The sequence below is a fragment of the Trichosurus vulpecula genome, chromosome 4 (assembly GCF_011100635.1).
Source record: "Trichosurus vulpecula isolate mTriVul1 chromosome 4, mTriVul1.pri, whole genome shotgun sequence".
NCBI lineage: Eukaryota > Metazoa > Chordata > Mammalia > Diprotodontia > Phalangeridae > Trichosurus > Trichosurus vulpecula.
The window spans coordinates 174,891,083-174,905,905 of record NC_050576.1 but is presented as its reverse complement, the minus strand read 5'-3'; the positions used below and the strand labels follow the sequence as shown (position 1 = coordinate 174,905,905).

At 35.7% G+C, this 14,823-nt stretch overlaps 1 protein-coding gene across 2 annotated transcripts in view; it reads left to right on the top strand.

Moving 5' to 3' along the window:
- The window catches only part of STXBP4 (syntaxin binding protein 4), a 228,831-nt gene that overhangs the window by 59,452 nt on the left and 154,556 nt on the right, over positions 1-14,823 (top strand). For both annotated transcript variants that reach the window (XM_036753251.1, XM_036753252.1), the window contains exon 7: positions 6,615-6,709. In XM_036753251.1, coding sequence (XP_036609146.1) covers positions 6,615-6,709 — 95 coding nt within the window. The remainder of the gene's footprint in view (positions 1-6,614; positions 6,710-14,823) is intronic.

The following is a 14,823-nucleotide window of genomic DNA, read 5'->3' as shown; positions in this document are numbered from 1 at the left end:
AACTGGAGCAATACCAACCACCTCCCTGCCCTTCCTATTGTCCCATCAAGCTTATTTATATAGCATCTTTCACAGACATTATTAATCGAAGCATAACATAAATAAGTGAACTTAGGCCAATTTGTTGTTGTTGTTGAGTCATTTTTCAGTCATAACTGACTCTCTGTGACCCCATTTTAGGTTTTCTTGGCAGAGATACCAGAATAGTGTGTCATTTCCTTCTCTAGCTCATTTTATAGATGAGGAAACTGAAGTAAACAGGGTTAAGTGACTTACCCAGGGTCAAATAGCTGCTAGGCGTCTGAGGCCAGATTGGAACTCAGGTCCTCCAGACCCGGTGCCGTATCCACTGCACCACCTAACTGTTCCGTACTAGGAAAATTACATAGTTAACTTAAACAAGTTGTTCTTTGTTTTGTTTTACCTGTTCAGACAGTGGGAAACCAATTGACAATATCAGAAGGAATTTTTAACAACAGGTCCCCCCGTGCGGGTTCAGATGATTGGGCTTTCCTAAGTGGGATCAGTGTCTATAGTACAAGGAAAACTTTGGTCCACATGTTATTTGACCTGTTCCCTGGAAAACACTGAGTTTTCATAAGTCTTTTCTTCTCTGTACTCTTATAAGCCCAGGAAACAGGACTTTTGCCATACCTCACCCGTCAGTTCCTTCCTGATTTTAGGAGTCTGTCTTTTTTCTCTGTAAAATGAATTTGCGTTACTACCTGTCAGTCTTTGGGGTTTTATTGTCAGGACCCTTTCTTTGTGGGATGGCTGGGGTTCAGTTGGCATGAGGGTTCTTATACATTGTAAGGTATGTATCTAAGGACTAATGCTGTTCAATTTTACTGTCCTTTGAGTTGTGAGCAGTATCTGATGTGGACCTTTCTACCTCAGAAAAGGTTCAGTTTTCTTTGGTGGATTGTTGTGTATACCAAATTCCCTGTATTCAACTGGTGGCAAGAATTTTGTTTGGGTTCTGTTGGGAATGCTGTCTGGTCCTGTGAAAGAAAAACCTTCATATTTTGTATTAGTTTGTCATGTTGCTATGAGCAACACTCAAATCATAGGTTGCCAGCAGGGTGAACAAAATCTCATGTATTGGCCTATTTTGATTTCATAAGAGCTAAATCTGTGTTTCCTGGCCAGAATTGGCCCTTATTGATATAAAGCTTGGAGTTAAGGTAATTCTCCAGAATCTGGGTCTGTATTTTCACACAGTTTAGCAAGTTTATAGATATCACATTCCATCTTTCTTCTCTCCCTGCTTTTTTTGAGGACGGTAAAAGTGATAGAGGTGTTGTTTTGCATTATAGAATTTTAGGAAATGGTTGTATTATCTTTCCTATGAGATATGTTTCTTGATCACTCAAAAGGGATTCTGAAATATCCTCACGGGGAACAGGTGATTGAAGATTCTTTGGTATCATCATGAAACCAATTTTTTTACTTATGTGGAAAGATTTGTAGCCATCTAGAAATCAAGATATATTCACACTGTGCACATTTTGTCATCTGAATGAAATCTATTTGTAGGCTAAGGAATGCGCCTATTATCAGGGGCCTGTATCTTGCCTCTACCTTTACAACTTTGCCCACATTGTGAGATTAAAGTGTAGAACAGACTGTGCAATATGACTCTGCAACTGATGCACATTTCAGAGTATACCATTCAACTTTCAAGTTTTCTCCATCTACTCCTTGACAGTATCTGCAAGATCATGGAACATGATGGCTAATTAATGATACAAATACTACAAGTCAACCAAGGAGCCATCTGGTTGGCACCACACTAGGTACGAGATGCTTCCTGCAAAATATCACTGGTTTGTTGTTGGTTGTTTGTTTAGGCTTGTGGGTGAGTCTCATATTATGACCAACTCTTTTGAATGTTGGCCTTGGTGTCTGCACAGAAAGCGTATATAAGTGAGCAGTTGCGTGAGGTCCAGTTGCTGCCTTGTTTGATTAATCAGTCAAGTGGTTCTTTTGTCAGTTTCATAAATATGGGGACCACTGTTTTTATATTTAGTAATAGCAACAGACACAGGAAGTTAAGTCAACATGCATTTATTAAGTGTCTACTATATGCCAGGCAGTGTGCTAGGGATAGATAAGGAATGTCCTTACTCTCAAGGAGCCAACATTCTAACAGGCAAGATAAAATGCAAACAACTATGTTCCAAACAAAGATAGATATATAAGATTCATTGGAAATAATGTCAGAAGAAAGGAGCTAAAATTTAAAGAGGACTGGGAAAAGCTTCTGGCTGAAGATGGTACTTTATCTGAGATTTGAAGGAAACCAGGGATACCAGGAGGCAGAGATAAAGAGAGTTCCAGACATGGAGGATAGCCAGTGAAAATGCTCAGGAGGTAGAATAGAGGGGGCTCCAGAAGACCAGAATTCTTCCTCCTTTCAGTTGGATCCAAAATCATACACTACACCAAATCTCTAACAGGTGTCAGTAGAAATGTTAATAAACTGGTTGTTCAGTTGGTGTTGGATGAAGACTATTAGTTCTACTTGGGGAGAGGCAATGTGAAGGAAAGGATTCACCTCAGTTTTCCAGAAGGTGCTATATAGCCTCAGATACTAATATGCCTGACCTATCTTGAAAACAGAACCCATCCTTGCCCCCCCTCCCACCCCCTTCTGCCTGCAGCCTCTTCCCCCTGGACTTTTGAGGTGTTGTATTTGTAAGGGCATAAATCTGATCTCATTTCCTTTTTGAGCTTTCTCTTGTGCACGATGGATAGTAACCTCAACAAGTTAGTTAATCTATGGCATATGCTTACTAACTCACATTCCTCTTTTGGAGGTGACTAGAAATTTCCAGTCTTAGACCTATATCTGCTGCTGGTATTGCTCCCTCATATTTTATTCTGGATTTTCCTTACCTAAATATTGTCCTGAAAGTATTTATGAAGTGTGCTTCCTTTCAGTAGCAAGAGCTTCTTGTTTGTCCTGTCTACATACAGAAATCCTACTCTAGTCTTCCTTCTTGTGAAAGCTTGTGCTTTAATGAGTTCACCATAGAATTCTTTTATTTTGTAATTGTAAGGATTTGGGATATCTCAATAGTTAGCTAGGCAGTCGTGGTAAATAATGTTTGTAATTGGACTTTTCTATCTAAGTAGCTATATCATATCTCTTCAGATGGGCTGGTAAACCTGTGTTGCCTAGGTGAATTCCTCCTAGAACTTGAGTATTCATTAATTTTAGGGAATTCTTCCATAATTGTTTTATTACTCTATAATGAGATACGGAACTGGATGGTTCTATCCACCTTAATTAAAGGGAATTGGTATTTTTAAATCATGCTAAGTACTACATCATTTCCAGTCCTCTCTTTTTTAGGAATTTTGACATTGCATTTTTTAATCTTTTTGTCAAAAGTCCTCAGTCTCATCTCTATTCATTTCTATCCCTTAGCAGAGAGAGGAAACCTTGTCAGTATTTAACACCCAGGAAGCAAACTCTTGTCCAAAGTTCTCCAGATGCACTCTTTTTGAAGGCCTAACAAATTTCTAAAAGCAGAGAGGCCTGATTATCTTTGGAAGAAGTCCTCCCTGAAATTGATTAAGGTTATCATCAAAGAACCCGTTTGATTAATTCATTTTAAAAAAGCATCTCTTGAGGTCACCCTTGATCAGGTTGAAAGGAAAATCCATAGAGAAAGTGGCTAAAAATGCTTTTAGGAAAAAGATTCTTTAGAGTGACTGAAAAGTAAGTTACTATTCTTTTTAATGAATCAAAAAACTATTCATTAAACTTTCTGGTTGAATCCTGATTATGAAAATTTTTCTTTATTCTTTAACCCTATAAAATAGTGATTTAGAAATGGTGTTGGTGGAGAGATTGTCAAGGTGAGATGGAGCTTTCCTTTTGGATTTTCTCTCTCTCTGAGCAGAGTTGCACTTAGTAATTTAAATAGTACATCTGTCCAAGGCAGAGTACTGAAATTTCTTCCACAGTATCCTTTATTTCCCCTAATTCATTCTCTAATCGATTTGTACTTTCTTTATTAAAACCAAGTTTCTTGGCGATTTGGGGACTAACTATGATCATGGTTATTTTCGTGGGACCATTAATATTACTCACGTAACGAGGGACTCTACTGGTGATGGATATTCATAAATTCATGACCCTGATTGCCGATAACTCCTCTACCTTCCTCTCCTAGGTTCCTTCCTCCTCTGACTATTCGGTTATATGATGGAAGCCTAGTTTGCCTAGGTGTAGAGTATAGAAAGAAAAGGCTAGTCATGTAAGCCAAGCAGTCTGTCAATGACTTCTAATCATTTAGTTAACTTTTGGATTAGTTTTTACAGAGATACCATGTGGACTTTTGTTAAAAGTTTGGATGTTTTCTTGTGCAATTGTTATGCAGACTCCATTAATCTTTACTAATTCTGTTACCTCCATTTTCTAGGATGCCATAAAAATAGACGATCTTATATACATTAAATGTTCTGAACAGTGAGAATTGTTTGGAAGGGTCATCCCTAGTATAAAAGTTTTATTTAATTAAGAACTTATAAATTTTGTGGCTATAATGATTATACATGAAAACTGATAGGGTTCTCTTTGGTGGGGTCAGAATGCAGTTCAAGTCTCCCGCTCCCATATCTAAACAGACAGAACAGTCTGACTTTCAGTGTGTGGATGTCACCAGAAGTATATGGTGAATTTCCAAGTTTCGTAAATAATCATTCATGGCCTGTGGCTTTTCTGAGTGGAGGGAAAGAATGCTACATATCAACAATCCTATTATCTGTCCTTTTTTTTTTCCAGAGACTGTAAGGAAATTCCTAATCAGGTCACAAGGTTTTCCAAAGGCTCCTCCTTTCTGTGGCTCAAGTCATTTCACCATGGTCCCTAAGAGTATGTGCCTCTAAGGATGAATCCCAGGCCTGTTCCACAAGAGTGATAGTAACTAAAGATCCTAATAGACATAGCCAGAAAGGATGGACAAAATAAATTAAAAGTACCTTCTATAAAGAAGCAGATAGTATTTCCCACTTTTTAAGGTACAACAGGAACAGAACACCTAAAGGCTAAGTGTAAACCAAATGGTTCAGTCCCATAATCCTGCTTAGCTCCCTTGCTCCCTGGATCTTCACAATGCCTAGATTTAGATGCTTATAGCTGCCCAAAGGAGCAAGTACTTATAACTGGAGGCACAATGTGGGATTTTGTTAAATATTTGGATGCTTCCTCATACCAGTAGTCTTACCATTGGCATTAGAACTATTATGGGATCAATATTACTTAAAACAAGAGACAGCAGAAGTGATAGAAATACATATATACCTCCTAGAACATTTTATTATTGAAATTCGATTCTGCAATATGAGGATTTATCAAGTCTTCAGGTTTTGTTTTTTGTCTTTTACTTTTAGGAAACTCTAATAATACTTCACTAGCTGAATTAGACACATTTATGACACTACAGAACACAAAATAGTGAGTGGGTTGCTGATTAATTTAACATCTCTTATAAGGAGGGGTAGGGCACACATAGTCAGGCATTGCCTTTCGGCAGGCTTCTTTAAAAGTACATTTTTATTGATAAATCTTTTGGTTTTATGTCACCTAAATTTTCCCCTTTCCCTTTTCCTCTCTCTCCCAGATAGCTATCCCATATGACAAAGAATTTTTTTTTAAAGAAAAAGAGAATAGAAGGGGAAAATCGGCAAAACCAATCAATACGTCAAAAAAAATCTGACATCAGATTCAACATTCCATGCTCATGGGCCTCCACACCTCTGCAAAATAATAGGGGAAATGTCTTATGTCTCTTTTTTTGAGCCATGCATGTTCTTTATAATTTGCAACATTCACTTTTGATTATGTTGTGGCAGTTCTTATATTTATGTTTGCTGTACACATTGTTTTCCTAGTTGTTCTTATTTCACTGCACATCAATTCACATGTCTTTCCATGTGTCTCTTAATCACCATATTCATCATTTCTTAAAAGACAGTCATATTCTTATTCCAGCCACATGCCACAGTTTATTTAACCATTCCCAAGTTAATGGATATCAGCTTTTATTTCCCTTTCTTCACTACCACAAAAAAAGGCTACTACAGATATTTTTGTGCACATAGGAACTTTCTTTTTATCAATGACCTTCTTGGAATATAGGCCTAGCAGTGGAATCTCTGTGTCAAACGGTATGCATGCTTTAGTTACTTTATTTGAATAATTCCAACATGCTTTCCAAAACTTATGGCAGGATTTTATCTAAACCAGCTTCTTCCCCAAGATAGCTTCCACAAAAAACCAGTTTCTTTTTCTCATCCAAATTAGTAGGTTTTGTGTTGTCGGTTTTTCTTTTTCTTTATTCTTAATAGTTCTTGAATGTGTTTTGAGAAAATGTAAACTCCAAATACAATTTGATTTTTTTTTTCAAACTTACCATTTAGGGCTTAAGTGAAGATGCTATACTTTAAGGTTTCTAAGAAAATATTTATTATTTAAACAAAAGTTAACTCTGCCATCTGATTAGCCTAAATTATTTTTGAGCAGCAGGACACCAGAGCATATTTTGTCAAAAGACAAAGTTCAGTTAAATTTTCAATTAACTTGCACCCTCTTGTCTCCTTAGATATTAACTCCAACTGGCCTGATGATTCTGGACCACAAGGAGAGAATATTTCCTTAGATCCCTCCATCCGCCTTAAGGTTGAGAAGCTGGAGATGGTAAACACTTCTGACTTCTTTTTTTTTCCTGCAAAATGTTACTTTCTTAAAAGTTGATTTATTTGTAAAAAAACTGACTGCTAATTTATTTGTTAATTATTATGATGATGATTCTTGTGTGTGTGTGTGTGTGTGATTTCTTTAATGGTTTACAGTTTACTAAGTGCTTTCAGAGTCATTTTTTCATTTGATAGTCAGCCCTATGAGAGAGGTAGACACTTTATTAAACCCATTTTAATATGTTGTCAGGAAACTGAGACTCTGAGAGAGGGTTGCCAGGAGGCTTCAGCCCTGAGGTCATTGAAGTCACTGCTACATTCAAATTTGAATATACTAGTTCACAGGGGATCATTGTGCAAAGTAACAGCAATATTGTAATGATGACCAGCTGTGAAAGGCTTAGCCACTCTGATCAGTGCAGTGGTCCAAGACAGTGCTTATGATGAAACATGCCGTTCACTTCCAGAGACAGAGCTGATGAACTCTGAGGGCAGATTGACATATGATTTTTAAACTTCCTTTATTTTTTTCTCTCTATTATTTTTTGCAACATGGCTAATATGGAAAGATGTTTTGCATGGTTTCATGTATATAATTGATATCATATTGCTTACCTTTTCAATGAGTGGAGAAGGGGAGGAAGGAAGGGAATTTGAAGCTCAATTTTTAAAAAAAAGAATGTTAAAGACAGATGCAAGTCCAGGGGCCTGGGGGATGGAGGAGAGTAGGGTAGGGAGGGGAATATGGCCAGAAATGCAGGCCTAAGGTTTTTACCAAAAAAAAAAGAAAGGAAAGAATATTAAAAATAAATACTAAAATTTAAAAAAAAAAGATAATATCATTTTGATGAGGGGGAAAATGAAAGAATATACCACTTCACTGAGACAATGGGTTGTGTAATGGAATAGAGAGCCAGTCTAAGAGTTGGGAAGTCCTGGATTCCAGTGCAACCCCTCACATACACTTACTTACTACCCCAGGTCATTAAACCTCTCTTTTCCATAAGTGACTATATGACTAAATGTTGATCTATAGTTTCCATACCATGAGTTAGGAATAAATTTTTTTTTCCCCACTGCTATTTAGTCAAAATCAACTCTTCTTTGAGAGCTAAGTCACTATTTAAGTCAGTCAATGACATGATAATGGGATCAGGAGGTGGGCAAGCTGCCTCTGTCTACTGTAGAAAAATAGGCCAGTTCTGGGCATATAGGTAATGTCCAATAAATCTTTGATGATTGATTGATGTGCATGAGCCACAAATATTCTTTACATTTGTTCAGTGGTTTAGTTGAATTCAGTCTCTTTAAATTGCAGACAAAAGTACCCAAAAATTAAGGTGACAAAGAGAAACAAATCCTGGTGTGGAAAATTAATATACAGAAGGAAGTAATATTAAAAGAAACTTTTTTAAAAGGGAAGCTCAGTTTTAAAGAGGGAAAATAGTCGTATGATCACAAAGTCTGAGGGAATTGTGAAGCACGGAATAAGATAAAAAGGCACAAAGTCATCCTGAGAAGGAGAAACCTACTGAGAAAATTTATAAGAGTAGGAATCTGAGATCACAGAGAAAATGAAAGATAGGGAAAAAAAAAACCCTTAGAACTGTTAAGTAGGGAAGTAAGCTTGTGACAGAACAGACAAGGAAAATGGCCCGTTCACTGTTGTTTTTTACAAAATGGACAGTGTCAGAAGCTTTCACTTGCTGCCTTCCTCAACTCTTATGGGCAGATGTTATCTTTTTTATTTAGTCCAAGAGAGAAGGCAAATGCATAATTGGAATAGAGTATCTGTGGTGCTTATTCCTGTCTGCATTCCCTTGCTCATTCCTAGCATGCCCTCCTTACCTTCCTCTATCCCTGTCCAAATCCTTCCTGTCTTGTACTTTGGGGTCAGTTTTTTTTCTGAACCCTTATTGTACTTAGCCAGCTCAACTTAGTACTGGACTATATACTGTTTTGTTTTGCTTTCTATTGTATTTTTGTATATTATATTGTATAATTAAAATTATCTTGCTAATTAGATTATAAACTCCTAAAGTTAGACTTAATGATTGAGCCTGGACCTAAGATTTCAATGATACATGAAACTCCTTTTTTCCAATTTCACACATTCTCTGCAATTTATAGTCTTCTATATTTGCCCTGAGCACTGAGAGATAACTTGCCTAGAGTCACGTAGTCAGTAAATGTCAGAAGCAAGACTTGAACCCAGACCTTCCTGGTTCTAAGATTTGGTTACATATTTGCTATGCCAAAATGCCTGTATCTGTTATAGATACACCAGCGTATTCTGGGCACATAAGCAATGCCCCCAAAATCTTTGAGAAATGACAGATAGGAGCGATCCACAAATAAATATTTATTGCGTTTATTCAATGGATTAGTTGATTTGATCATTTAATACAGGACTGTCCAAAATGCGGCCTGCAGTGCAATTTATGCAGCCTGCTTACAAGCATAGAAATTTACGTAAATGCTTTAGTAAATGAAGCCGAGCTACCGCAGAGCTCTCACTAAAATGGCAAATCAAAATGATACTGTCTGTTGTTTCAATAAAAACCTAAGGTTGGACAGCCTTGATTTAATACATCTGCTTTCCATTTATGCAAACTATTGTATCCCATGCCAACCACTCTTCCCTTTTTAACATGTCATTATGATATAAAATTCAAGTTCTGGCTAATTATGAATATTATTAATCACCAAAACCTAACTGTGGGTTCTATGGCTTTCGAAAAGTATCACTGATATTTCTAAAAACTAAGGATCCTAGACTTTAATAGTGATAATTTAATGCAATGTTTCTTTCAAGATGAAAAATTAGCTCCAGCTCTCTGGTTATTTGGGAAGATTGTCTAGCTAATGTTATCATAATACAAGATTTCTATATTGGCTCTAACATCTTTCTCACCTGGAAGTTTCTGAGGGTGTGATTTAATTTTAAAATGAAGGCTCTTAACCCCTCTTTTCCATCCGATTAATTTTCATAAAAATATTACTTTTTAATCTAAATTAGGTTAAATTTTAAATAATATGTATGTATATATATGCATATACGTATATGGCATGCATAATTACGGAATAGGAATTCAGTGTTTGTTCCACCATTTGTTTTAAACATATTCCTTTCTTTAAAAAAAATTTTTTAGTGAGGAGATAAAGTGGAGCATATTTCTTTTTATAAAAATTTTTTTTGGTGAAAAGATAAAGTAGAATTTTTCCTACAATAGAAAGGAATCTGAGACTACAGTGTTAAAGCTGTTCTGTTTTTCTCTACCGTGCATTTCATAATTTCTCTCCACTCAGATATCTTTGCTTTATGAATGCTAAAAGGGTGTGTCATCTAATAAAGTGCTTCCCTAAAATTTAATCTTTCTTCCCCTCAGATATTCCTAGAGCAGCTATTGTAATGATTTCAGTCAATAATCATTTATTAAGCACTTACTACATGCCAGATACTGTGCTAAGCACTGAGGTCAACGTGTTTGACATTCGATGAGGGTTTTTCTACTTCGATTGTTACCTGGTAGGTAGATTAGATTTTATTACCCACTATACAGACACTCTGCAGATAAGATCAGCGTCATAAGATCAGTCTTCATTTTGTTGCACAGGCAACATAAAAACTCTAAATTCTCAAGATGTGTAACTTAGATAAAAATATATATCCTATTTGGTTGTCTGTCAGACATACAATTTATGGTTTTAAAAAATTAAGTAAATAAATTTTAATCTAAATAAGCTGATGGGGTAATAAAGTCTTGCAAGGAAAAAAGCTGTTGGCTAGCTATGTAGCTGTTAAGTAATTAGACCAGTCAATAGAAGAGATTTTTAAGGATGGTAGAGATGCGAGCATTTGAGCAAAGGAAACTAAATTACCTGTCAAGGTAACACGTTATACATTTCCACTTATGGTAGAGTATATAAAGATAATCCAGATGTATAGAAAAATGATTTCTAACAGCTCTTCCGATATAAAGCTAATCATTTGTTATTTCATGATCTGCAAAATGATGGTACCGCTGCCTCTTCAAATGAACATTCTGAGAATTATTTCATACCTATGCAAGCTCAAAAGTGACACCACCATCACCACCTTTTTATGTACATTCCAGATGATTTAAAATATGGCCTGATGCCCTATTTGAGCCTTATAGTAAGCCTGTGATATAAGTAGGATAAAGCACATCTAATAAAGGGTACTTGATTATTGGTCCTTGCAAAGAGGAAAGGAATATCCTACTCCTGAATCCATCCCTATTATCGTACCTGAGAAGTATCCGCTGGGACCCAGATGTCATTTCTCTGATATTTACTCTACCTCTGCTGTTTCTTTCACATTTGAAAAAAGGCTTGGCTGAGAAATAGTTTACTCAATTTCTGATGACAGCTGCTGCTTCTGCTAACCTCCTTTATGTTTCAGGTTGGATGGTTTTCAGTAGTATTTTAAGAAAGTAATATTTTCTTAATCATTCATTCAGGATTATGGAAACATTACAGGCCCTCATCCAGTAGAAAATTGCATTTTTCCTCTCAAATATAGAATAATAATTCATCATTCCAGGCCTTATTTAAGTCTCCTCATTTTGTTAAAACTAAGATCGACTCATCTGATTTATTTTTTAGCTTTATTGAATTACCATTTTCTACCTTGGATATAATATACTCAATTCACCTATTCACCTATTACAAAATGTATTCCTTTAGGGCACATGACCTTCTGTATAGCTATTATGTTAAGTTCAGGCGTAGTGTAATTTGTACTGTAATTAATTAAATTGTCGCGTTTCCTTCTCATCACACACACACACACACACATATCAAGCAGATATGTTGTGACCAATGACCACAATTGGCGTAAAGTTTATAAGCAAGAACAAATATTAGAAAATTAAATAATTCTGATTATTTTTAGATTTCTGTCGTTAATTTTAAATTTTTTTTGTTTTTAAATAACTGAAGCCAGGGTATTTTAAGTATTCTTATCTTTCATGAATAGTGTGCTCAAATTATATGTGTGTGGGTGAGTTACACGCATATTTCCCATTAATATCTAATATAATTATTATAATATAATACTAATAGAATGACATGTCAGCAAAGCTCATAGTTTCATATTTGACAAATGACTCTGTGTGTGTGTGTGTGTGTGTGTGTGTGTGTATACACTTCACTAACAGGATCTTTAATTAGTGAATTTTCTAAGTTTCTTTTTTGCTTCCTAGTTCAGATAGTAGTTCAAGTCCAGTAAAACATATATAATGGATTATCACTAAAGTTCTACCAGAGGTTTAATCTCTTCCTTTTCTTTTTTTGAAATTGCTCTATTAATAATTTTTACCAGTTATCCTGTCATACCTTCTCATATTATACTATCCCATAAAGTATAAGTGATCAAAATTAAAATAGTAATAGCTTTATATAATTCTTTAAGGTTTGCAGAATGCTTTACACACATTATCTCAATCAGTCCTCACAATAACCCTGTGCATTAAATGTTTCTATTCTCCCCATTTCAGAGATGAGGAAATCGAGGCTTAGAAAGGTTCGAGGATCTTACTGGAGGTCCCTTGGTTATGTAGTTGGCTATTAACAGGAAGGTTTTGAACCCAGGTCTTTCCTGATTCTTGGTCCAGCAGTCTTTCCACTTGATCATACTGCCTTTCATCACATGATCACTAGATATATTGGGGTTTTAAATTAACTTATACATAAAGTTCAGATACTTTCATTATCAAGCACCCATTATGTGCCAGGCATTGTGTTAGCTGTTAGATATGCAAAGACAAAAATAAAAGCCCCTGCCTAGAAGGAGCTTATATTCTACAGTCTATAATCTATTCTTATTTTTATTTTTAAAAAGAGAAAAAAAAATTTACATGATAACTTTATTATATATTTAAATGGAATAGCAAATTGTACATAATGGTTTCATGTGTAATCATTTTTTTAAATTATACTATGTTATGGAAATGTTTGTTTTATCCCATGAATTAAAAATAAAGAAAAATTTAATTAAGTGCTTCTTTTTAGTAATTCTAATGTTATTCTTTTTAATTGATATTAAGTCGTGGTTAGAGAAGTAGCCTTTTCCCTTAGGGTATATAGCATGTTTACAGAGCTACATACATTAGTTTATCTGATTAGGTAGCTAGCTGCTTATTCCTACTAATGATAGGAAATTCAGCAAACATTTATTAAGAGCTTTGTATATAAGCACTATGAACTGAGTATACAAAGACAAAAAAAATTAAACAAGTCTAGTATTCTACTGGGCCAGGCAAGAGTGGAGACTGGAGGGAGGATACAAAATCCATATAGATGAGTAAATGTAAGTTAAGTTAAAGGATATCAGAGGGAGGGAGGGGAAGAAAAGATCAGGAAAGTCTTTTTTATAGAAAGTGGTACCTGATTTGAGGCTTGAAGGAGGAATAGGCTTCTGAAAGGGATTGATTGGAGAAAAGATGTGTTTTGTTTTTTTTTTAATTAGATTTTTTAACTTTAGTTTACAACAGTCAGTTCCACAAGTTTTTGAGTTCCAAATTTTCCTCCTTCCCTCCCCTCCCCCACAAGACAGTATGGAACCTGATATATATTCTACATATCCCTTCACATTAAACTTATTTACACAGTCAAGTTGTAAAGAAGAATTATGACCAATGGAATGAATCATGAGAAAGAGAGAACAAAAGAAAAAAAAATACAAATGGAAAAAAAGGAGAGCAAACAGTGTGCCACAGTCCACATTTAGACTCCACAGTTCTTTCTCTGGCTGCAGAGAGCTTTCTCCATCATGAGTTCTTTGGAGTTGTCTTTGAACCTTGTATTGCTGAGAAGAGCCAAGTCTATCAAAGTTAGTCATCATAGAAGCAATATGACTGTGGTTGTATACAGTGTTCTCCTTGTTCTGCTCCCTTCACTCAGCATCAGATCATGTAGGTCTTTCCAGGTTATTATGAAGTCCGTAAGATACGAACAGGCAGTTTTCAGAGGAAGAAATTAAACATATCTATAGGCATATGAAAAAAATACTCTAAATCACTACTGATTAGAGAAGTACAAATCAAAACAACTCATAGGTACCACATCTCTCCTGTCAGATTGGCTAATATGACAAAACAGGAAAATGATAGATACTGGAGAGAATGTGGGAAAATTGGAACACTGTTACATTGTTGGTGGAGTTGTGAACAGATTCAGCCATTCTAGAGAGCAGTTTGGAACTATGCCCAAAGGGCTATAAAAATGTGCATACCCTTTGACCCAGCAATACTACTTCTGGGGCTGTATCCCAAAGAGATCACACAAGTGGGAAAGGGTCCCATATGTATAGAAATATTTATAGCAGCTCTTTTTGTGGTAGCAAAAAATTGGAGATCAAAGGGATGCCCATCAATTGGGGAATGGCTGAACAAATTATGGTATATAAATGTAATGGAATACCATTGTGCTATAAGAAAAGGAGTGTGTTCTTTTACAAATACACAGAGGTGGCAAATGGAATGTCTAGTTTAGGGACAGCTAATGATCCAGTTTGTCTGGAACATAAAATGTAAATGACAGAATTGTGAGATACTTAACTAGAAGAGTAAGTTGGAGTTCAATTCAATTCCAGTTGGAGTTTTTATTTTATTCCTAATGCCAAAGGGAGCCTACCTTTCGGTATGAGTTCATCATAGTCAGACTTCTGACTTAGGAGGATTATTTCTAATTCTGTAAGGAAGATCCGTTAGAGAGCCTAGAAGTAGGAATGTAAATGAAGAGGCTATTTTAGTCGTAAGATGAAGGAGAGGGGATGGTCAACGACAATTCTAAGATTATTAGTCTGTATAACTGGTGGATAGTACTAGGGAAATTTGGAGGAAGGGCAGATTTAGGGGGAAAAATGATGAACTTTGTTTTGAACATATTTAGCATAAGCCATCCAGATTGAGAGGTCCAGCAGGAAACTTGTGAGGTGGGACCAGCGTTCTTTAGGGATAAATATGGCATTGTGGAGTACAACCAGGCTGTATATTGTCACCTTATTTATTTAATGTATATTCAGAGTACATCATGCAAAATGCCAGGCTGGATGAATAAAAAGCCGGAATTAAGGTTGCCAGGAGAAAT